This window comes from Stomoxys calcitrans, chromosome 4 (assembly GCF_963082655.1).
Source record: "Stomoxys calcitrans chromosome 4, idStoCalc2.1, whole genome shotgun sequence".
Classification (NCBI taxonomy): Eukaryota; Metazoa; Arthropoda; class Insecta; order Diptera; family Muscidae; genus Stomoxys; species Stomoxys calcitrans.
Window position 1 is genome coordinate 70,926,350 of NC_081555.1, and position 26,515 is coordinate 70,952,864.

Genomic DNA, 26,515 nt, shown 5'->3' on the forward strand with positions numbered 1-26,515 from the left:
TTAAAAAAAAAACCTTTGAATTCATGTTGCATAACAAATTTCTATAAAATTTTAGTTTTAGAGAAAATTTCATTGACTTTTCATCATTGATATAAAAAGAAATGCAAAACGAATAACTACAGACGGTACTTCACAAAATTTGTAGGCAATATCGGTATTTACATAACTTAAAATCCGGATTTAATGGCTCGATCATCTGTTTTTCCTTTATAAAATCAGCTGATGAGAGCCTTAAACCGGTTTTATGGCCACCGTAGCGCAGAGGTTAGCATGGCCGCCTATGATGCTGAACGCCTGGGTTCTAATCCGAGTATATAAGAAACAAATTCACAGCGATAGTTATCCCCTCCTAATGCTGGCAACATTTGTGAGGTACTATGCCATGTAAAAGCTTCTCTCCAAAGAGGTGTCGCACTGTGGAACGGCGATCGGACGCGACTATAAACAGGAGGTTTAGCATTTCTACTTGTTGTTTATTCTTTTATGCTTTTTGAGTTGAGATTTTGGAAGTAGGGGTTTGTTGTTGTAGCCACATTTGCATGTGAAGTTGACGATCCTCATTAAGCTTTTATAGGCAAGCAAGCTCGTTCCGGTCTATACGACGGATCGCCGCGGGAACATGATGGCCATTGATTAGTTAAAGTCGCCAATAACTCGCCTTGTCGTATCGAGCATCATAGACACTCAGTATTTAAGCAAGACTGCGGTAGCAGCTATTCCGAATGGAGCATTCCACTATCCACAACCAGTAGACGCGCCCAGTAGCTCCCAGCTATGCTTTTTTGATAACGAAGAACACCACAAAGATTAAAGGTCAAAGTTCCGGCCTGTGTGATGCTCATAATTATCCCGTGACGAGAGGGATTTTCTATTTTCTTGCTGCGCTGTTTAAAGAAAGCAAGTTTAGAGTTTCGTTTCAACTCAAAAAGCGTTATCACGAAAATGACCTGTTTCTTTTTTGGCATAAATTGAGGGACATATACTGTCGTCTCTTTGGCGGAGAGTATAACAATTGCTGTGAAAAAAATTACTCAAAAAGAATCGTTGACCCTCCCGATCACGTAAAAAGTAAGTAAGAAACGGTTTATTGTTTTATTAAATTATACGTTTTATTAATATATAAAATTTTTGTTGATATTGTCTTGTTTATCGATTTTTTTCGCTTTTTTGCTTTTCAATAATAATTTGCGTGAGGTCATAATATAACAATTAACAAACATCCATTTATAAAGCATACATAAAATTAAAAAGAAACTATGCTTTAATTTGATCAAATCTTTGCTCATGGACAGCTTCACAAAAGTTCATTTTTATTTGGCATAATAAACAAACAATAAAAAATCCTAAGGCATAAAATATTCAATAAGAAAATTTTATTTTTTTTTTTATAAAAAAAAGGAAATTTTAGCAAAAAAAAAACGAGATTAAATAACAAAATAATAATTTTTAAAAAAAAATATTAATTTAAATCTGCCAAGTTCAAAACGAAGCAATTGTGCAACATCCATATATCCATTGATACATACATCATTTTAGAAATATTCTATACAACAGCAATAATGCAATGTTCAACAATGACTTCAACCCATTTTTTCATCGATTTTAAATTTAGAGATAATAATTTTTGTACATGCACATATCGTAGTCATCTAAAATTAGAGGCACTGAAACAGGAGTTGCTTTCTGTTTTAGAAAGAGAAAGTGTTAATAACAATTACTACTACGAGTACTAATTATCAGGAAAAAGGTAATAAAATATAACAACAAGTACATACATTCATATATATATGCACATACTCATATTTAGAAGTAAATTCATATGTGCTACACATTGGTTCTTTCCACGCAATACATATCTAATCGATACCTATTGGATATGACAGTCGATATTGTTGATATGACCTCTCTGTTGGTTCGAAACGATTTTGAAACATTGAATTTAAAATTTTTCATAATCGGATCCAATTTTTTCTTTAACCATTTCAACAGAAAAAAAACGTAGAGATTGGTGTTCTTCAAAAAGGACAGTATCTATGAATTTATTTCTAAAATTGCGTATGTGCATATAAATAACATTTTGTATACGTGATGTTTCTGTTGTCGACTTGTTTTCATAATAAAATAAAAACACACCTCGCCATTTGTTAGGTTAATAACTGGAGGCACCAATCATTGTGCGTATTTGTTCGAATGACAACCAAAAGGTTAGAGACCAAGGAGCCATTCGTATCCAACAGGGTAAAAATCCCTTATATAGAGCAGGAAATCCTTCTTTGTTAACAGTTTGACGAAGGCAGTCTATGGCGCCTCTATATAACAGACCTCTGTAAGTAGAAATGCAAATTGTAGCAACATTTTTAGAAACAACAATTTAAAAAACTTATTCTTATATCTTATCGATAAATAAAAAAGTCTTGCTGACAGCGTGCTTAAGAAGAGGAAGGTGAAGGTGATTTCAATAAACTCAAAAGAAACAGTGAAGATGGAAATGACAAATATGAATTGCTCATAAAGAAATACTAATAGTAAAACTAACAAAGTGAGTTTGGAGAATTCACAGAATTTGAAAAAATTCCCTATTCAATTTTAAAAAACTGCTCCACTGTTATATTTTTTGTTTTAATTTTAAAGATTCGAGCCAAAGATTATCAAACTTAATTTAAAGATGATCAAGTTTCCAACTTTTTAAGTAAAAAATCCCTTTGGTGAAAAATATTTTCCTTCATATTAGGGATTTTTTATTTTAAATAGTAGGTTAATAAATCCTTAACAAAAATCTAAAATGAAGGTCAAAATATCGTTGAATGTTAGGAAATTGACCTAGGGACAAGACAAGAGTGAACGGTAGTTAAAGACGTAAAATAGCCTTAAAAATAGGAGCGTCTTTAAATGTTTTATGTAGGTCCGTTCTTGCGTAGCGAAGGGCGGTTCTTCACCTACCGCTCGGGTTTCTCCACTCCCCCTGCCTTCTTCTTTTATTCGTGTATAACCTCTAGTACGAGGTCTCACATTTTCTTTTTTCTTCACTTTCTCTCTCTAGGATACCATAATGGGCCAATTGGCCTCCGAATGAACTCATCTTTGGTGAGCGACCCATTTAACCTAACCTAACCTTGGCTCGCTTTCATTACTTAAATTCTACAAATAAAGAAAAATTTTAAATTTGGTTCAAATTTTTTTTAGTGTAGGCAAAAGATGCTCAAAATTACAAAGGAATACAATGGCATAGACTAGGAAAGCCGGCTTCTTTTTCTATTGATTTTAATGGTTTGCCTCATGCTATGAGAGATTTTAGGATGAGATTTTAATGTATGAAAATGACCTTGAGCAATTTTGTCCAAATGCTTCAACCAATTCAATTTGTCACAGAACGATTTGAATAGTTTTGCATGGATATAAATTTAATGGAATGTAAATATTTGCATATGAGTGGTTATCAGATATAATCGCTTAAATATATATATTTTGAGAAGAGAGTGAAGGCAGTTTGTCAGCCCAAATGACGCTGCCTGTATGGGGGAGGCAGATTTCGCTCTACTATTGAGGATCTCGTTCAGGGTCCACTTAGAAACCTCAGGGAATCACAAGCTTTATATCTAAATGTAATTGTTTTCCAAAAGTCAGTGTTTGAACTGTGTTTCGCCCGATTCTTACCTATGGGTGTTTGGGTCCAGGAAAGAATGAACCTCTGCAGGATGGTCGAATAGTTGCAGGACACCGCAGCGATGAATAGTGCTCCAAGGGATGCGCGTAATACCATACCCGATGTAAACTTCTGTTGTATCCACAGCAACAATAACTGTTCTTAGACTAGATATTGTACGAGATTGAGAATATGGCCTAGATAAGGGCTATGGGTAACTCGACGGACTATATTCTAGTAAAGCCGTTTCTTATTGGTCACTTGTATCGTGTTTTCCCAGATAGGAATACTTGATCTAGAACAGCGAGAGGCATGCTCCCATATTTGTTTATTATTTCCAAGCCCGCGAGTTGTTGTTCTTGAGTACATATAAAATAATATGCAATAGCGTGATTGCTCATAGCTGGTCTAGAAAAATATGCGGACCTTGGATTAATACGGACTGTTCTCGGATGGGTGGGGATCGGCGTCTATATTCGAGGTGTTTTATTTACCCACTAAGCGGATTTTCTCGCTTAGTTTGTATGGAGAGAAATGCTATTCCCCTTTAGCTAAGTGGCTAATCTTATCGCCGCTTACTATCACCGTTTGTTAAAAGACATGGTGTCATCATTCAATTTGAATGACAAAACTAAAAGAGGAAGAACGCAACATATTTATTCACTGATTAAACGTTCTGAAGTGATTAGGAACATTTATTTAAAATTAAAATGATTTGTTTTGTTATACCCTCCACCATAAGATGGGGGGTATACTAATTTCGTCATTCTGATTGTAACTACTCGAAATATTCGTCTGAGACCCCATAAAGTATATATATTCTTGATCGTTGTGAAATTTTATGTCGATCTAGCCATGTCCGTCCGTCCGTCTGTCTGTCGAAAGCACGCTAACTTCCGAAGGAGTAAAGCTAGCCGCTTGAAATTTTGCACAAATACTTCTTATTAGTGTAGGTCGGTTGGTATTGTAAATGGGCCATATCGGTCCATTTTTTGATATAGCTGCGATATAAACCGATCTTGGGTCTTGACTTCTTGAGCCTCTAGAGTGCGCAATTCTTATCCGATTGGGATGAAATTTTGCACGACGTGTTTTGTTATGATATCCAACAACTGTGCCAAGTATGGTTCAAATCGGTCCATAACCTGATATAGCTGCCATATAAACCGATCTTGGGTCTTGACTTCTTGAGCCTCTAGAGTGCGCAATTCTTATACGATTGGAATGAAATTTTGCACGACGTGTTTTGTTATGATATCCAACAACTGTGCCAAGTATGGTTCAAATCGGTTCATAACCTGATATAGCTGCCATATAAACCGATCTTGGGTCTTGACTTCTTGAGCTTCTAGAGGGCTCAATTTCTATCCGATTTGGCTGAAATTTCGCAAGACGTTTTTTATTGTTACTTTCAACAACTATGTCAAATATAGTAAAAGTCGGTTCATAACCTAATAAAGCTGCCATATAAACCGATCTGGGATCTTGACTTCTTGAGCCTCTAGAGGTCGCAATTATTATCCGATTTGCCTGAAATTTTGTACGACGGATTCTCTCATGACCATTAACATATGTGTTTATTATGGTCTGAATTGGTCTATAGGCCGATACAGCTCCCATATAAATTGATCTCTCTTTTTAACTTCTTGAGCCCACAAAGGGCGCAATTCTTATTCGAATTGGCTGACATTTTACACAGGTCTCCAACATATAATTTAATTGTGGTCCAAACCGGACCATATCTTGATATCGCTCTAATAGCAGAGCAAATCTTTTCTTATATCCCGTTTTGCCTAAGAAGAGATGCCGGGAAAAGAACTCGACAAATGCGATCCATGGTGGAGGGTATATAAGATTCGGCCCGGCCGAACTTAGCACGCTTTTACCTGTTGATATTAATTTATTTTAGATGTGGTGTCAGTATTGCCAACGTTAAAGTATAAAGCATTTAGCGGGAAGAGCTTGCTAGTTATCCATAAGCTAGCGAATCCGCTATACTGGTAAATAAAACACAGCAATTGTTTATAAGCGTGTAAACAATCCCATGGCAGCCGGTTGTACGTACCGAATTGATTCGATGGAGTGCACCATCGGCAAGCGCTGCCGCCTAAGTGTACAACACACTGCTACAACAACAACAACAAAAGCATGTAAAAGAAAACATATGGTCTCTTCATTCAATCAGAATGACAATACTACTTAAAGAGGAGGAACGCAACACATATCTTATTCATTGATTAAATGTGCAAAATGTGATTCTGGAGTGCAAAAAATTGCTAAAGGCGCTATTACACGGCATGTAAATGTCCTATGACATGTCGCTTTTTGTATTCACATGTAATTGAAAATGTTTGTCCAAAATTGTCAATTTACATACGATTTATCATTTTTACTATCACACCTGTATGTTTTTTCGTATACCTAAAAATTTTTGCAAAAGATGATTGTTAAAGTTGTGAGAAAGTTGGTTAAATCATAAATTTGTGAAAAAAATTTAGTTAGGGGTTGCTTTCAATTGTCAGAAAGAATAGAGCTCGCTCTAATCGAAAAAAGTACATGTGCTGTTTTGAAAAGTGATTTTTATTTGTTAGTTTCGTTTGCATCACACGACATGTGTCAAATTTGGCATGTCATAAGACAACTACATGCCGTGTAATATACCCTTAAGAATTAAAATAAAAATAACAATTATGAACTCCGAGAAACTGAATTTGTAAATTAATTTTATTATTTGTTTGTCATGTATATATGTGATTTCTTCGGATGGATTAAGGTGGAGTTACATACTATGCGCACGCATTAAAAATGCAGCTCTGCAAAAATATCTTACAAAAGGGACGCGCAAAAGTAAAGAGAATTGTATGTTGCCATGTGTAAAGTAGTGTTTTTAGGCGTCAAAGTTAAATTTGCTTAACTTTTGCTCTTTGCTTTTGGGGGATTTGTTTGCAGAGTTGCATTTTTAATGCCTTTTTGGTGCGCATAGTATGTAACTCCACCTTTACATTTGATCAACGTTTAGTGAGAATAGCATTTTATTTGTCCATAAGCGATAACGAATCCAATGGATTGGTAAATGAATCTAACCAAGTGTTAGTGTTCGATATCAGGGGTGTTTTATTTACCCATTAAGGAGATTTAAGGATTTTAATAAAATCACATTCTGAACTGCGAGAAACATTAATTTGCAATTAAATAACTTATCTTGTTTTTTTGTTGTTATTTAATTATTTCGGATGAGTGTCAATGCTGCCAACGTTAAAGTACAAAGCATTTAGCGGTTAGAGCTTTTTGTTTACCTTAAGCTAGCGAATCCGCTAGACTGATGAATAAAGCAAACCAGTCATTGATGTTGGTACAAACATAGTTTAAATACCAAATTTCAACCAAATCAAATGAAAATTAACGCTTGCCATGTATTGACGAGCAAATACAAATACTATTGATCAAAATACGTAGATTGCTCTCAAGTAGATACTATAATAACGATAGTTATCCGCCCCATGCCACTATATGTACATACACCTAGGGCTTCTTGTGCGCCCATAGTAATATTAAGAACAGATGTATTTTTAATCAGTATAACACCGAAAATGGTTTGATTTACAGCCACTTGTATTGGAAGTCGATTGGCTCAGACATATAAGCATTGAGAAGGCAATTAAATATATCGCAAATATAGAATTTTCGGTTAATCGACCCTTTCGAAATAATTATAAATTAATAAAACTATATATTGGTCTGGATGTCTGCCTGTTGTTTGATGTTTTTTATACCCTCCACCATAAGATGGGGGTATACTAATTTCGTCATTCTGTTTGTAACTACTCGAAATATTCCTCTGAGACCCCATAAAGTATATATATTCTTGATCGTCGTGACATTTTATGTCGATCTAGCCATGTCCGTCCGTCCGTCTGTCTGTCGAAAGCACGCTAACTTCCGAAGGAGTAAAGCTAGCCGCTTGAAATTTTGCAAAAATACTTCTTATTAGTGTAGGTCGGTTGGTATTGTAAATGGGCCATATCGGTCCATGTTTTGATATAGCTGTCATATAAACCGATCTTGGGTCTTGACTTCTTGAGCCTCTAGAGGGCGCAATTCTTATCCGATTTGAATGAATTTTGGCACGACGTGTTTTGTTAAAATATCCAAAAACTGTGCCAAGTATGGTTCAAATCAGTTCATAACCTGATATAGCTGCCATATAAACCGATCTTGGGTCTTGACTTCTTGAGCCTTTAGAATGTGCAATTCTTGTCCGATTGGGACGAAATTTTGCACGACATGTTTTGTTATGATATCCAACAACTGTGCCAAGTATGGTTCAAATCGGTCGAAAACCTGATATAGCTGCCATATAAACCGATCTTGGGTCTTGACTTCTAGAGCCTCTAGAGTGCGCAATTCTTATCCGATTGGAATGAAATTTCGCACGACGTGTTTTGTCATGATGTCCAACAACTTTGCCAAGAATGGTTCAAATCGGTTCATAACCTGATATAGCTGTCATATAAACCGATCTTCTTCTTGAGCCTGTAGAGGTCGCAATCATTATCCGATTTGCCTGAAATTTTGTACGACGGATTTTCTCATGACCATCAACATACGTGTTTATTATGGTCTGAATCGGTCTATAGCCCGATACATCTCCCATATAAATCGATCTCTCTATTTTACTTCTTGAGCCCCCAAAGGGCGCAATTCTTATTCGAATTGGCTGACATTTTACACAGGTTTCCAACATATAATTTAATTGTGGTCCAAACTGGACCATATCTTGATATCGCTCTAATAGCAGAGCAAATCTTTTCTTATATCCTGTTTTGCCTAAGAAGAGATGCCGGGAAAAGAACTCGACAAATGCGATCAATGGTGGAGGGTATATAAGATTCGGCCCGGCCGAACTTAGCACGCTTTTACTTGTTTATTTTATTTTTATTGTTTAAACCTTTTTTTAACTTCAATATTGTATCAGTAACTTTGCTTAAATTGTTAAATATTTTGTACCAATTATTGTTCTATTTAAATGAAAACTTGTTTTTTTTACATTTTCGCTCTTAGGTTTAAGTGGCAGTCTGCCATCATACTCACTTAGACGTTTTCGTCCATTGTGATACCACAGGAACAGAAGAAGGAAGATGACTTCTAGTTCCTACCGTTGAACCATTAATCGCTTTAAAAAGCTCAATAACTTGCGAATGATGTCAAAGAAATGTGAACCTAAGGTGGAACTCCTTCTGACTGCTAGTGCAGGACACACACACAGAAGGTGTTCTATAGTCTCCTCTTCTTCAATGTCCTCACAGCTTCTGCAAAAGTCGTTGCTGGCAACCTTCAGTCTGCCAGCATGTTTTCCGATTAGACAGTGACCTGTCATGACGGACGCAATGACTAAGACGTCTGTTCTAGCCAATGACCGCAGAGCAGTAGACCTCTTCAAGTCTAGATAAGGCCACATAGTTCAAGAATGCTCACAGCCCCCTCTTTGTGACCATCTATCATTCATTGTCCTTCGGGCCTGGTCCTGAAAACTTAGCTTACATGTCGCTAGAGGCATACCCAGAGATTTCAGTATCCCTGGAATGTGTAAGGTAGTTTCTAGTCTCGCTAGCCGTATGCATTACAATTTCCTGGGATATATCTGTGGCCAGGCACCCAGAACAGGTGAATTTTGAACTGTTCAGCCATCTCGTTGTGAGATCTGCGACAGTCGAGGACGGTTTTTGTGTTCAGAAATACGTTATCCAGGGATTTAATGGCTGCCTGGCTGTCTGAGAAGAGATTTATGCCAATCGTCGTAATGCCATTAAATCTTAGCCATTCCACCACTTCCTTAATTGCAAGGATCTCTGCCTGATACACACTGCAGTGGTCGGGTAAACTTTTCGATATGACCAGTTCTGGATCTTTAGATTACACCCCAAAGCCCACCTGGTCGTTTAGTTTGGAACCATCCGTATAGAAGTCTATGTAACTTCTGTTACCAGGGATATCGTAGTTCCAATTGGTTTTATCAGGAATAGTGTTACAGTACTTTTTATCAAAAGCGGCTCAGGTAGGGTGTAATCCACACTGCCTGGAACATTGGATATTGTTGTTGTTGTTGTTGTTGTAGTAGCATCGGCAAGGGCCGATGAATTCCTTCATCGGCAAGGGCCGATGAAGGAATTCATCGGGTCAATCCGGTACATACAACCGGCTGCCATGGGATTGATTGGATATTGTATCAAGGATAACACAATGTCCCTAGCCGACACATGACCAATGAGAAAGCTCCCTTAACATCACGGTAGTGGTCGCAGAAATTTTGGTAACCACAATGTCCAGAGGCGTAAGATGTAGCATTAAATTCAGTGCAACAGATGGTGTCGTCCTCAGTGCGGCTGTGATGCACAAACAAGCCATCCGGTTAAGTATTGAACAGTAGGTGGACATTTGAAGCGCCGTCCACCAGACCACAACACCATATATCATAATAGGTCTGACAACCGCAGTATATACCCAATGCATGACGCGTGATCTAAACCCGTAACTTTTGACAATGGCTCTCTTGCTAGTGTATAGGGCAAGAGTTTTTCCAAAATGTTGGATTTGAAGTTCAATTCCCTGTCCAGCAAAACACCCAGCCATTTTGCGCTTTCTGTAAATGGAACATTCTCTCCACCCAAGGAGACAGGTTCCACTGTAGGCAACATGTATCTCCTCCTTGCACGTTGTTGATGTTGTTTGATGTCATCAGCATACGCTGATGATTTTACACCTTTTTCTTCCAGAGACAATAATATATTGTTAATGGCTATATTCCAAAGTAGAGGAGACAGTACACCTCCTTGAGTTGTACCTCTGCTGACCCATCTTTTTAGAGATCCCAGATTCCAAGCCTGCCGTAATGCATGTTTTAGTAAGTAAGTTATTAATAAACTTTCTTACGGTAGAGTTGATATCTAGAAACTCCAACTCCTTCATGATTGACGTCGGTTTTATATTATTGGACGCACCTTCAATGTCAAGAAATGCGACAGATGGTCTCCAGGGTTCTTTGCCCTAAGATAGGTTTCTATCAACCCCTCAAGAGTCTTCAGCAGCATAAAGGATGACAGACTAATAGGACGAAAATCTTTCACCTTCGTGTGGTAAGGTTTTCCTGCCTTCGGAATGAAAATTACTTTCGTGTCCCTCCATCCCACAAGTATATATGACATTCTGATACAAGCAGAGTATATCTCCCTAAGCCACAAAACCAATCTATCAGACACAGCTTGTTATTCAACCGGTGCTACATCATCGGGGCCTGGCGACTTAAGGAGTCGAAACTTCTTATCGCCCAAAGGATTTTCGACTCAGACACAATTTCCTTAATAACCTCCAATTTCCCTAATAGCCTTCGCTCTTAAAAAACTCAATTTTTTTTAACTTTCTAATGAAATGATCGTGTTTGTGTTTAAAGCTATTTATACCCCAAAAAGATAATTTTGTTGATTAGGAATCAATCACGAAACTTTAAGGCAGTGGAAAGGAATAACAAAACCGTATCGACGTCAAAAAGACCGTGCCTCCCTTAAACAAAAATTCGTTTTGTTTTGTTGCGATAAGGCCAAACAAAATACAAAAAAAAAAAAATACTGTGTTCATTGTTAAGGCACTGGGCACTAGTCTTGCCATACAAATTTCAATGATAGTGTGGCAGTAAATTGGGTCTGTGTGTTTTGCAAAATTCATGACATATTGATGACTTTTATGCGCAAACGATCTTATCAATTGTTGTGAAAACAAGCAAACAAAAAAGAACTGTTGGCAAAGGAAAAAATTAAAAAAAGAAATCAATCAGACACAAAGAATTAGAAGCATAATAATATACATATGTTCATTTTTAGAATTTTGCTGTTGGTATTGTTCCAAACTAGTGTAATGCTGAAACACTGCTCTAGGAAAATTTCGCATGCTGCGAAGGTCTTTATGTTTTCAGGAAAAACTAGTCACTTCAGGTTCAATTAAAAACGATTGAATTAAAAACGATTTAATTAATTAAAAAAATAGGCGGAATTTGTTCTGCGTTCTGTTCGTTGTCGAAATCTGCACATTCTTAAAGAATCTTGTAGTTTTTATTCACCACGTTGTACAAAAACATTTAACATTTTGTACATTGCATTTCACTCCCTTCAAAATAAATTGAACACAAAATTATAAAAAAGTGTGCAAGTTTACATACCTGCCCTTTTCGTCCGTGGGTTGATTCATTACTCTCGTCTTGACAACATCCGCGGGGGTCCCCAGAAAAGCGGCTACAAATCCGGCACATACTGAAGCTAACACATGTACCGTGTGACAATCTGGCATATGCAACTTGTTCATAATCAAGTGTTTAATTGTGTCGTAAGTAGTCAAGTCGCCTAGAAATAACAAAAATAGATGGCATGCACTTTTTCGTGCTCGAATACTCTTTGTTCTGAATAGTATATTACCTAAATTAACCAATGCCGCCCGCTGCACATTAGGTATGCTGCCCTTCCAAAGGCCTTTGATACCACCACGTCGCAAAATCTCTCGGAAAGCGTGAGCTGTACTGTGTACTCGTGGGGGTTCACCCATTAAACGCCGTTTCCCTTCCATTTGTATTTGTACTTTTACTAAATCTGCTGGCGATGCTAGCCACTGAGCTAAACCACCCGAGGAAACACCACATAGAGCTGATTTCCATAGTGGCAGAGATACATTCTGTCCTTTTTCATTTTTCGCCAATTCCTTGCGTGCGAAATCATAAGTACATATTCTTACGCCACTGGAAAAAGAGACAATCAAGAATACAAAATCAGGATGAGGCTCTGCAGGCATACGGCGGAATGTACAGCAGACATGGAGTTTGGTTGAAAATAACTTCTTAATACCTATTTGTAGGATACACCTATTTTAGTACTTATTGATTTACATTGTTTTCACATCTTAAGCTGATTGTGGAACAATGGAAAAGACGGGCCTTTCATCATTATCAAAAATATTTTTAGATTTGAGTGTAAGAGTAATCGATTTTTATTTTGTTTATTTAGCTGAAGTACTTTGTTTGCTTTATTAGTTATTTTGTATTACCTATATACGAGATGTCTGTATAGCGCTGGAGTCACTCCTTGCCATAGTTTTAGGGGTCCTTCCTCTCTAACTATGCCAGCCGCAGTAGCTATCATGCCACGGTATTGTACCTGAAAATATGTAAATAAGTGATGTTTTCATCAATTCAATTGCTATTGGCCTCATTACTTGGCCAATCAATAAAACGCTGTAACAAAAGTGGATGCCTTATAGGTTCAAAATGCGAAATAAACAAATAAAAACGCATAAAGCTAGAACGGATCGAACTTTGGATACCTATACGGAAAAATAAAGACCTAAATTTGACCGATCAAATATGATCTTGACCAATAAAAAATTCGATTCTTTTGTAGGGTAAGTGCTTGCTCCTAAGTTCGGCATGTACCCGTAGTCGGCAATTTTGTTTTTTAAACTCAAATTACTTTGAATATGTAGAGGAAACCCCTATCACACGAAGGCGAAAGATTTTTGTCCTATTAGTCCTTTATGCTGAAGACTCTTGAGAGGTTGATAGAAACATATCTTAGGGCAAAGATCCCTAGTCGCGGCAGCAGCATGCATATATTAAAGGCAAATCCACTGAAATAGCCCTTCACGACCTAGTCGGCTACACAGAGGGTTCTCTCGCTGTCAAGGAATATGCAATGGTAGCATTTCTTGACATTGAAGGTGCTTTCAATAATGTAAAATCAACGTCAATCATGAAGGAGTTGGAGTTTCTAGGCATCAACTCTACTTACTTACTAAAAGATGCATTATGGCGGGCTTGGAATCTGTGGATCCTAAAAGATGGGTCAGCAGAGGAACACCTCAAGGAGGTGTACTGTCTCCTCTACTTTGGAATATAGTCATTAACAACATATTATTGTGTCTGGAGGAAAAAGGCGAAAAAGTGGTCGCGTATGCTGATCCCAGCACTCCAAGAGATATACTTCAAGAAGCTCTACGTGCAACAGCAAAGTGGGCTACCGAAAGTGGTCTGGGTATAAACCCGTGCAAGACAGAAGTAGTTCTTTTAAGCAGGAGATACAAGTTGCATACAGTGAAACCTTTCTCCTTGGGTGGAGAGAATGTTCCATTTATAGAAACCGCAAAATACATGGGTGTTTTGCTACACAGGAAACTGAACTTCAAATCCAACATTTTGGAAAGGGCATGAAAGGCGGCCACTATTGCCTTATACACCTGTAAGAGAGCCATTGGAAAAAGTTGAGGGTTTAGACCGCGCAACATGCATTGGGTATTTACTGCAGTTGTCAGACCTATTACGATATATGGTGTTGTGGTCTGGTGGACCCCGCTTCAAAAATCCACCTACTGCTCAATACTTAACCGGATCCAAAGGATGGCTTGCTTGTGCCTCACAGCCGCACTGAGGACGACACCATCTAATGCACTGAATTTAATGCTACATCTTATGCCTCTGGACATTGTGGCTACCCAAATTGTAGCGTCCACTGCCGTGAGGTTAAGGGAGCTTTCTCATTGGTCATGTGTCGGCGACGGACACTGTGTTATACTTGATACAATATCCGATGTTTCAGGCAGTGTGGATTACACCCTACCTGAGCAGATTTTTGGTAAAAATTACTGTACCATTATTCCTGATAGAACCGATTGGAACTACGATCTCTAAGGGTGTGTACTCTAAGGATCTAGAAATGGTCATATCGAAGAGGTTATCCGAGATCAAGCAGAGATCCTTGCAATTAAAGAAGTGGTGGAATGGCTAAGATATAATGTCATTACGACGATTGGCATTAATCTCTTCGCCGACAGCCATTAAATCCCTGAAGAACGTATTTCTGAACACAAAAACCGCCCTCGATTGTTGCAGATCTCTCAACGAGATGGCTGAACAGTTCAAAATTCACCTGTTCTGGGTGCCGGGCCACAGAGATATCCCAGGGAATTTTAAAGCAGACGAGCTTGCGAGACTAGAAACTACCCTACACATTCCAGGGATACTGGAATCTGTGGGTATGCCTCTAGCAACATGTAAGCTAAGTTTTCAGGAGCAAGCCCAAAGGGCAACGAATGATAGATGGTCACAAAGAGGGGGCTGTGAGCATTCTTGAACTATGTGGCCTTATCTAGACTTGAAGAGGTCTACTGCTTTGATGTCATTGGCTAGAACAGACGTCTCAATCATTGTGTCCGTCATGACAGGTCACTGTCTAATCGGAAAACATGCTGAAAGACAGAAGGTTGCCACGACTTTTGCAGAAGCTGTAGCGACATCGAGGAAGAAGAGACTATAGAACACCTTCTGTGTGTGTGTCCCGCACTAGCAGTTAGAAGGTGTTCCACTTTAGGTTCTCAGAGAGACAGGTGATTTAGCGGATGTGAACATTCGCAAGTTACTATGCTTTTTAAAGCGATTTGGATGGTTCAACGGTAGGAACTAGAAGTCATCTTCCTTCTTCTGTTCCTGTGGAACTACAATGGACGAAAACGTCTAAGTGAGTCTGATGGCAGACTGCCATTTAAACCTAACCTAACCATGTAAAAATGGTCAATAAACGTCAATAATATTCACGGCTTTCCTTGTAAGCAAAAATATTTGAGCTGAGTTAACAGACTACGTCAGAATTTCGCTTTTAGTGAGAGGGTGTCCATCAATTAGTGCGAAAGAATTTCACTTTTAGTGAGACGGTGTCCATCAATTAGTGCGAAAGTGTATGTTCTTAAGAAAAAAATTAGTGGAGGTATAAAATTTTTAAGTTAAGAAAGGAGAGAGAAATATAAAATTTCGGATCAAAAATAATTTGTAATGGTAAAGGACAATAAAAAGAACAATTTAGTCGTACAAATTAGGGACCATACAAATTGGATTTTCCAGAAGTCGGCATTTGAGTTCAGGGTGGAAAACGGTATTGGCAGTTCGGTTTATAAGGAAGATTTATTAATATATTGTTCGATGTAGCCTATCTTCGAAATTACCATGCCTATGGACGAAACCATAATCTGTACAAGGTAAGGTTGAAAAGAGGGTGCGGATATTAATCCGCGCCATGACACTAAGCCAGAAATCGGTTTGTTGTGCGCTCTAAAAACTAAAAAGTAACCTCGAAAAAGAAAATTTTAAGTTAGGAATTCCGTGCTACTTACAAAATCCTGAATTGGCTTCAATGCCAGTCCCCTAAGTTGGTTCATGTCTGATATTGTGTCTCCACCTAAGTACCGGTATCTGTTGGACGCGAAAGGCGGGTAATGGCAAAGGAAAAGCTCCAACGTCTCATCATCTTCCCCGCATGCCCTACACATGATATCACTTGCCGCACCGATTTTACATAAGTGAACTCGTAGTCCTATGTGTCCCGTTATGATACCAATAGCTATACTGACCTCCTTCTTGCGTCCTTTCAGTAATAGCCTCGTCTTTTCACGATCTGGATCCCCCCATAGGATTTTCGCAGTCCTACCGACCGTTTCGTTGTTCCACAATGTTGCATGCGCATTCGTCGCCCACTCCCTTAACTCGGACTGCGTCGACCCGAAAGCCTTCGGGTTAACCAAGTTTATTGACGGCAGTCCTCTGGCCTTCACCGCCAAATCGTCTGCCCTTTCATTTCCCCTTATTCCGTTATGGTCCGGCACCCAAACGATGCGGATTTTCCCATTCTCAGAGAAGGCGTTAATCTCCTTCATCCACTGCAAGACTGTTCGTGACCTTACCGTCTTGGTTGTTATTGCCTTTATGGCAATTTTACTCTCGGTAAAGATGTTCACACTCGATGTCCTCGCTTTAGAACCACACCATTTCACGCATTCCGCAATCGCCTGTATCGCCTGGTCAGGCAGTCTAAAACAGATCTCAGTCCTAGGGTTCTCAATGTAGACCCCCAGGCCCACTCTGTTCTCTAGCTTTGATGCATCCGTGTGACATGATCTTCCAGATGGCAGTACTAGGGTTCCGTCAATCCAAGACTGTGCCGATGTCAGCAGTGCCTCGCACTTGACTTCAAGGTTCATCTCAGGTATCCGATCATAAACCTCTCCCCTTCCCTCCAGGTTTCCTATCGTCGCCTCGATTTTACCGCGATGGTATGTTCTGCTCCCATACTCAATCCATTCTCCCATCGCCTTAAGTCCCATAGCCACAGTGGCTGCCTCACATATAATCTGTATGACACTTCCTATTAAGTTTCCTATCCAAAATCCTCCATTAGTTGCCCTTCTTGGGAGTGGGTGATAGTGTCATCGTTTGATCCCTGTTCTTTAGGCTGCATTGAGTTTCTCGTCATTGCACTGCCTGATGTTTTAATATATGGATCTTTGCATATCCTTGTCTTCCGAACCTTGAGAAAGTCGGTAATGGCTATATCATCGGGACCCTGTCCGTTAGGCTGTATTGAGTCTACCATCCCTGCACTGTCTGATGTTCCAATATTAGTATCTTTGCCTATACTAGTCTCCAAATCTTGAATAAATGGGTTTCTTTGGAGTAGGTTATGGTCTCATCGTCGGCTAATTGTGTGTTAGGCGGCATTGAGTTATCTGTCACTGCACTGCCTGATGTTCCAGCATTGCGACCTCTATCCATCCTAGTCTTCCTAATCTTGAGAAAGTCGTTGATGGTTCCGTCGTCGGGTCCCTGTTCGTTAGGCTGTGCCGGGTCTCTCGCCCCTGCACTGCCTGGTGTTTTAGTATTAGGATATTTGCTTATCCTAGTCTTCCATATCTTGAGAAAGTCGTTGATGGTTCCGTCGTCGGCCCCCTGCCTGTTAGGCGGTATTGAGTGTCCCGCCACTACACCGCCTGATGGCTGAATATTAGGATATACGTTGTACGCCATGAATCTCTCTCCGGGTTTGAATCCTAGCGAAGAAATCCGATAAAATTACACTTAACTCACATAACCACGCTGCAGCCTCTTAAATTAAAATAAGCAGAAAATTGGTACAAGTTATTTTTTCAGCCAATCGGTTTTCGAACTACATATTTATACAGCCCCTTTATAACCGATCACCCAGTTTACCATCTTCAGCTCACAAAAGGAATATTTTTTACACAATTTTTTCGAAAATGGATCGATCTCGCAATTTAAGGTTTTGAGCATATAAAAGGCGAATTTTTTACACGATTTCCCAAAATTTTGCATGAATGCGTTCTAGAGAGAGAGAGAGAGAGAGGTATAATACCCTCTATATAAGTGTCAAATACGATCCATATCGCACCGTATTTGGATAAACCATCTATATAGGTATACCTCGCGATTGAGCTTCATGGCCTCATAAGTGGCTTATTTTTCAACCAATTTCTCTGAAATTCGAATAGTTGAGTAATATTGACCTGACTATATCCTCTCCTAAGTGTGTACCATCACTTACCCTAGCACGGCAAGTGATTGGTAAACAAGTCATACGTTGAACATATTTTAAATTGTTATTCTCTAAATTGTGCAATTAGACATTGGTCAAGATTATATTCTGGTGTGTTTTATGATTCACGTTCACTTTTCCTCCATATCAGTTTATTATTATCACGCAAACAAAAAGTTCAAAATTATTATTTGTTTGGTTTAATCTAACAAATCTCATGATGAAAATATGGGAAATTTTGAAAATTTATTGACGTGATAATAACCACTTCATTTTAGGGGAAAAGTGAAACCCAGAACACACACGATTGTGTTGCCTTGCACACATATGTAATGCGAAAAGAAGTGAGAATGAGTCACTTTTACACCTTTTTCTTCCAGAGACAATAATATATTGGTAATGGATATGTCCCCGAATATAGGAGACAGTACACCTCCTTGAGGTGTTCCTCTGCTGACCCATCATTTGAGATCTGCAGATCTCAAGCCTGCCGTAATGCATCTTTTAGTAAGTAAGTTATTAATAAACTTTCTTACAGTAGTGTTTATACCTAGAAACTAGAACTTATTACCATTGATTTTGGGGACATTAACTTTGAGTTCATCACGTAGACGTAAGTAAAAAATATTGAATACATCACTGATTAGTAAGTGTAGAATAAAAATAGGTATATAATTCCCTTAAGTATGCAAGTGTCTTTTAAGGATATTTCTTAGCTGCCAGTAAAACATATACCCATTTACAGTCGGAATTTATTAAAATATGTTTTGTTTGCATTTTTGGGCAAGTTAGTGCATGCTGAAAAACGAATGGCTGTGTGTGAATTGGCGTGTAAACATGTATTCATACACGCCTATATATTTCGCATGCAATTATCTGCTTATTTTCGTATTGATGGGGGACTTAGTCATTTATTTCTTTTGTTATTTTTTTATATATATATTAATTAATTAATTATTTTTTTATTTATTTATACTTTTTTTATTTGTTAATTTAATTGTTCATTTAGAATTCAATTTATCAGTTACTTAATCAAATAGTAACTTAATTAAATAGTACTTAATTAAGTAGTAACTGACTGAGGAGGGATTTGAACCCGTCTGCTACGCAGACGATGTTATAATACTTCTAAAAGGTAAGGATCCGAACGAGCTATGCAGAAGGGCCGAAAGGGTCTTGCATATGACATATGACTGGGCTAGACCCAGAGGTCTCAATGTTAACCCAGAGAAGACTGAAACATGCCTGTTCACGAGGAAGACGAAGGTGGGCGAATTTAATGCACCACGTTTCCTCAATAAGACGATTTCGATATCTGACAAGGTCAAATACTTAGGTGTGATCTTGGACAGGAAACTGAATTGGAAGTGTCACATTCAGCAGCGTACAGAGAAGGCTCACAGATGTTGGGCACTATATCGACGGGCCGTAGCTCGAAATGGGGCTTGAATCCTAGGATAGTCCACTGGCTCTACAGGAGCGTGATTACACCAATACTTACTACGCCTCAGTAGTTTGGTGGACTGCTATGGAGAAAAAAAACAAAAAGCAACAAAAGGACCATACAACAGGTTCAGAGAACATGTTTTCCTGGTATAGGCGGAGCGATGAGGACCACGCCCACTAGGGCACTGGAGACTTTTCTAGATATCCGACCCATTGACATACAGATTAAGTGTGAGGCAGCCACTACGGCTATGAGACTTAAGGCGATGGGAGAATGGATGGAGGATGGGAGCAGCTCATACCGTCGCGGTATAATCGAGGCGACGATAGGAAACCTGGAAGGAAGGGGAGAGGTCAGATACCTGAGATGAACCTTGAAGTCGAGTGCGACGCACTGCTGACATCGGCACGGTAGGACGGCGAAGGGCATCCAGATCGTGCGAAGACGAGGCTATTACTGAAAGGAAGCAAGAAGGAGGTCAGTATAGCTATTGGTATCATAACGCGACACATAAGACTACGAGCTCACTTATATAAAATCGGTGCGGCAAGTGATAGCATGTGTGGGCATGCGGGGAAGATGATGAGACGTTGGAGCATTCCCTTTGTCATTGCCTTAGGTGGAGACGCAATATCAGACATGAACCAACTTAGGGGAGTGGCATTGAAAACAATTAAGAATTTTGTAAGTAGCACGGAATTCCTAACTTAAAATTTTCTTTTTCGAGGTTACTTTATAGTTTTTAGAGCGCACAACAAGCCGATTACTGGCTAAGGTGAATGGCCATAGTGGCATGGGGCGGATTAATATTTGCACCCTCTTTTCAACCTAACCTAGCCTAATTAAATATTTTATATTATTTTACTTTACTTTATTTTATTTAATTTTTTTGTATTTTATATTAATCTATTTTATTTTATTTTATTTTACATTATTTCATTTTAATTTATTTATTTTCTGTTTTAATTTTTTTCAGCATTTAAATGTCCATTTAAGCATGTCCTATTTAAACTATTTTATAGTTACTTCAACTAATTGTGTTTTTCCCAAAATCAGGAGATCGGTCTATTTTGCAACTATATCGAAATAAAGTCCTATCTGGACCATCTCCGGTTCGGAAAATTGGAGGCCTAGTCGAATTTACTGTTCTAAATTTGTAGGGAATGGAGGAAGGGTCCAACCCTAGGATATATTAAGGGCAGGATGAAGGGTCCAACCCTAGCAGTTTTGAGGGCAAGATTAAGGGTCCAACCCTAGTGGTTTTATATTTCATTAAATTATGAATTTTATGAACAAATCCTAACCAGACGAAACGTCCTAGCTGGATAATGTTCAGTTTAATTTTATATTTATTTTACGGGCCAAGTCAGACTTAAAAGTCCTAACTTGTCCTCCTATGAGTTTCTTCCGCTTTAAATAATGAGACAACTGCCTTCGTTGAATGCTATTAGAAGAAGAATTTTATTTTTAACAAAGTTTAAGACTAAGCCTACAAGTGTTTGACAAACTTAATCTGTTATACACTCAAAACAAAAGAAAACATGTTATACAAACGAGAGTGAGAGTACTCACTATAGATCATATGACAAAACGTATAATAAAGAAAGAGACAAATGCTATTAGGTGAGTGATAATGATTCGAGTGTAAAATTGCAAATGAGAGAATAAATCCATGGTATATAAATCAATGGTATAAGTTAATGTTACAAATGGTAAAAATATCAATGGTATAAATCAAAACTCAAAAGAGTGTTTTAATATTTAACGTTAAAGAGAAATTGGTTACACTCAAGCAAAAATCTAAGTTCAAATAAAATTAAAGTGCATTACGTATAATATCAAAAATATAATTATCTTCAATGTGATTTATATAAAAGCTGCTTCTACATGCTCCCCCTCTGCCTCAGAAATCGTCCCGATGATGTGGCAGGACATTCCCGTATCTGTGTGGCTGTCGTCGGTTGCGGTAGGACCTTCTGTTCATTGTAGTATTACCTTCTGTGGCATTTGTTGAAGGTGGTATATTTTCGATGGGTTGTTGCATTATGTGTGTTGTGTCATTGGGTGTAACGTTTTTAGGCTTGAGTATCGGCTTTGTAGTAGTTGCATTCTTGTTCGTCGCAGTTGCATTTTCAAATTGCTCTGTGTTGTCTGTTGAAGAGGCTTTCCTAGGCCGACCTCTACGTTTGAGTTTATAAAGAGGTTTATCAGTATTTCCTTCATATAAGGTTAGGTCTGATGAGTGATAAGTTGCTATTGGAACACTGGGTTGATCCATTGAAGCTACAGTGTAACACGAGGTTCCCTTTTTGTTCAATATTATATATGGTCCATCACGCCGAGGTACCAGTTTTGAAGTGAGATTATTATCTTTCTTACTAAGAATGTGCGTTGAAATAAGCACTCTGTCACCAATTTCAAAGTTTTGCTGCGGTCTGCGTTTCAAATCTGCATATAGTTTGTTTCTGTCTTGCATCTTTTCTTGGCACTCCATTGCAAGGGAAAGGCTATCAGCAAGTCGAAGAAGGTGAGGTGTTATTTGAGGTACGAAATTTTCTGCTTTTACTATAGCTTTTAGATCTGTTTGAACTTGCATCGGTGTCCTCAATTCACGCCCAAATGTCAAATATGCGGCAGTATATCCAGTGGATGCACATTTCGCAGTATTCATGGCAAATCTTATGGATGGCAAATTAACATCCCAGGTGGTATGATCTTGACCAACGTAGATTGACAGCTGCACTTTTAAGTCACGGTTCTTTCGTTCCACCGGGTTGGCTTCCGGATGATACACCGGTGTAAATGACTGCACAATGCCTAAGCAGTAAGTGAGTTTTTGCATTACGCTCGAAATAAATTGTGTGCCATTATCTGAATGGACTCTTCTTGGAATTCCATATCGCAAAAAGACTTCGTTTAATAAAATTAATGCACAGTTCTCAGCTGAAGCAGTTTTTAAAGGAAATAACTCAGTCCAACGGCTACATAAATCCTCTACAATCAATATCCACTGGTGGCCTTGTGGGGTGCGTGGCAGTGGTCCAAACAAATCAATTGCTATTATTTCGAATCTCTGATTGCTGCTAACAGTTTTCAGAAGACCAGCAGGTTTTAAGTTTGAGGGCTTATAGCGTTGACACTCAATGCAGCATCTGACATAGTTTGTGATCTGTTTTCTCATACCTGGCCAATAATAATGTGGCGATATTCGACTGATTGTTCTATCGATTCCATAGTGACCAGCGGTAGAGACGTCATGAAAGTTATAAAGAATCATGCTACGCATTGACTCAGGAACTACCAATTGTCCATTTTCTGATTCTTCCTCAGAGCAAAATCTATATAGAACACCATCTAACATGATATAACCTCTGCCTGTGTATTTAGACACATTTTCGTCATCATTTTCGAATGAATCAATTATGGCTTTCAATGCTGGGTCTTTTATTTGTGCCTCTCTGAAGTCTTCAGCTCCTTTGTGTGGAAAATCGATTTCAATGGCCATACATTCGCACTTTAGCTCATTGTGGCTCTCCAGCAAGCAAGGTGGTCTTGAAAGGGTGTCTGCCACAATATTTTGGCGACCAGGGGTATATTCAAATCGAATGTTAAATGTCTGGAGTTGTAGAGCCCATCTTGCTAGACGACCTGTTGGGCTTTTTAGGCTAAATAGCCATTTTAAGGGCTGATGATCAGTGAGCACCAAAACTTCAGAACCTTCGATATAACCCCTAAATTTTTGAACTGCCCATACTACCGCCAAGGCTTCTCTTTCTGTCGTAGAGTAGTTTTTCTCGGCTACCAATAATAATCGACTCGCATATTCGATTATATGCTCTTCCTCCTTCTCCCCCTGGACTAAAACAGCCCCCAAAGCATAGTTGCTTGCATCAGTTTTCAATATGAATGGCAAATTTTCGTCAACTTGTTTTAAAATCGGTGGAGAGGACAGAAGGTTTTTCATGGTATCAAAAGCTGACTGCTCTCTTTCTGACCATCGCCAAATAGCGTTTTTCTTGATTAAATCTGATAAAGGTTTAGAAACGTTGGCAAAAGAAGGAATGAAACGCCTGTACCATGAGCACGTTTGTAAAAATGACAAAACTTCTTTTGGATTTCTTGGTTTAGGCCTTTCCATTATAGCTTTTGTCTTTTCTGGATCGGGTTTGAGTCCTTTGGTAGTAAGAATATGCCCAAGGTATTTGATGACTGGCTTGCAAAAGAAACATTTTTCTCGGTTGAGATGAAATCCGAACATTTTAAGTCGTTCAAATATTTGTTTTAAATCGGATATATGTGAACCCAAATCTTTTGAACAAATAATGATGTCATCCAAATACGCCAGGATTAATATATTCGGTAGGCCATTGCGAAACTTATCAATAAGACGTTGGAACGTAGCTGGGGCATTTTTTAAGCCAAAAGGCATTCTATTAAACACATATATACCAAACGGTGTTGTGAAGGCAGTCTTCTTTCTATCCTTTTCCGCAACTTTTATCTGCCAGTAACCGGAACGCAAGTCTAAGGTCGACATGAATGGCGTGGTTTTCGCTGAGTGTAAAAGATCATCGATCCTTGGTAAAGGATATGTATCTGCAGTAGTTATCGCATTTAGGCGACGATAGTCAACGCATAGTCTAATTGAACCATCTTTTTTAGGAATCAGAACAACTGGGAATGCCCATGGAGATTCTTCTTCTTGTATGATGCCTTTTTCCAACATTTTATCTAGCTCAGCTTTTAAAACAGTTTTCATTTTTGGCGAAATCCTGTATGGGGCGTTAGCTATGGGTTCATGTGATCCTGTTTTTATATAGTGTTCTACATGAGGTGCTGGAATATCAATGTCCTCAAATATTTCCTTTTCAGCTACCAGTAATTCTTCAAGTGATTTTCTTTCTTTTTCGGTCAAATGTGGACCTTCACTTCGACGGAGCTTTATATCAATTGAATTTAATTCAATTGGTGTGAATATTTCATCGCAATACTCATCGTATTTTACTTTCTTTGGAGGTGGAAAAAGACTTGAAACAGATTGGATTTCGGTATTTTCTGAAACTGAGTCTTTAAAGATTTTGTTTATACTTTTTGGCGAGTAATCATTATTGCCATTCTCGAACCAGGACAAAAAGTCTTTTACATCGTCTGGTGTCTCATTCACCTTTTTAATCGAAGAAATACTATTTAGTATACCAGGTTGATGAAGTTTGAAGCTAAAATTTGTTGACGGATCATCTTTAAAATGCCATATACGTTGGGCTAGGTCCAGAACAATATTATTTTCTTCAAGGAAATCTATTCCTAGTAGGGTTCTGTTTCCTATAGCCTTGGGCAAACAAATGAAACGTATTTTCTTAAAGCGTTTTCCAATTATAATATCCACTACTGTAGAGTATACGGTCTCATTTCTAGCAATACCATCTGCCAGTATAATCTCAGCGCATACTTTTTGGAATGGTACCTCTTTTTGAATTAGCTTTTGATAAAGATGGTAACCAGCAACGCTAGTTCGAGCTGCGGTGTCAAAATATGCCTCTCCCTGTAAACCATTTACATTTATGTCCACCACTGGGACGTTACGTCCCACTACTGTAGAATGCATGGAATTAAAATCAAGGTGACCATCTCTTGGATCAGTATTCGAATTTGTTTTATTACAGAATGGGCAATTTGAGCGGTAGTATCCTGCTGCTCCACATCCGTAACAGTTCAAATTTGTTTCTGGCCTTTCCTTAGCATTTTTGTGCTTTTCTGCTTCAATTTTCTTGAAACAATTTTCTGCCAAATGGTTTCGTTTTCTGCAGAAAGTGCATCTTAGGACAGATTTTCCCTGATTTTCGGCTGGCTTTGACTTTTCTTCCACCTTATCTTGCCTATTCTCAGCAACAAGCATTTCAATTTCCCTTGCCTTACATAGGAGATCATGAAAAGATGTTACGCTTTCTCTTTGAATTCTTTCTCGGATTTTCAAACTAAGCTGGCTAAATATCATGTTAAGCATAGTATTTTCTGAAAGTTTTTCTGATAGTTGTGCGAAAAGTCGTCGCTTTCTACAAATGAAACTGTCTGTAGTCTCAAACAACTTTTGTTTTTCTTGCGCAATCTCACTGAATATTCGCCAATCTGGTTTTGGAGGTGCAAAGGCTCCTCGTAAAAGATCTACAGCATCATTGAATGTCTTCGCTTCATCCTTGACTCCTTGCCACCAACTGGAAGCGTAGCCTTCTAATAATAGGGGAAGACTAGTGAGTGCCAGAAAGTCTGAAATATTTTCGGCTTCTTTATAGACTAAAATTGTAGCTAAAAAATCTTCTACGTTTGTCGAATTTCGGTTGCCATGAAAACGAGCTGTGCAGTTACTAAATGTCGATTTGACTTCTTGTCTGACGCTTAAACCACTTATGAGTGTTCTGAATTGGGCATCGCTTAAGACCATATTTCGTGAAGCCTCGCTTGTGGTTCCAGAAGAACCTTTTGTACTAGCGCTTGTACTTGCACTTGTACTAGAACTAGTATTTGAATTTGCCTTGGCAACATTCTGAGTGCGGTCCAACTCCATTGCTAATCCACTGTTTAGGGTATCAGTTAAAGATGACGTTGAACGTGGGCTTCGCCTTACAGCCATATAGGGTAAAATATATTTTCAAAATAGGGGAACCCTGTTTAAGAGAATCTTCTTCAACCTCGCTGCCTATAGCAATATCACCTCTCTTTATATGGAATATCACTCAAATTCAAAGCAACAACGCAAGCCTTCTTTGCAACGACAACAACGAATGGTCCAACCGATGACTGAGATGATGAATTGCAATAACAACAGAAGCAAATGAAATAATGGTTATGCTGAAGATATGCAACAACAACTACAGAAGCAACAGAAATGATGATCGTGGTGATGATTTGCAACAACAACACTGGTGGGATTTGACGACTAATGCAATTGAGTATCAGCAAGAACGCAATAATGCACTGAAACCAAACCAATGCTGGACAACAACAACAATACTCCAAGAA

The 26,515-nt window shown here is 38.5% G+C and overlaps 1 protein-coding gene across 2 annotated transcripts in view; it reads right to left on the minus strand.

The window, feature by feature from the left end:
• Positions 1-1,120: 1,120 nt before the first annotated feature.
• Positions 1,121-26,515, minus strand: part of LOC106093615 (mitochondrial uncoupling protein 4) — a 60,204-nt gene continuing 34,809 nt past the window's right edge. Inside the window, exons 2-6 of one of the 2 annotated variants that reach the window (XM_013260712.2) lie at positions 12,728-12,837; positions 12,106-12,422; positions 11,853-12,033; positions 2,134-2,324; positions 1,122-1,683 (exon numbers count right to left, since the gene is read on the minus strand). In XM_013260712.2, the coding sequence (XP_013116166.1) occupies positions 2,150-2,324; positions 11,853-12,033; positions 12,106-12,422; positions 12,728-12,837 (783 nt within the window). In that variant the 3' untranslated portion in view covers positions 1,122-1,683; positions 2,134-2,149. Of the gene's footprint in view, positions 2,325-11,852; positions 12,034-12,105; positions 12,423-12,727; positions 12,838-26,515 lie in introns of both variants that reach the window. The other variant, XM_013260711.2, reaches the window with a different exon arrangement.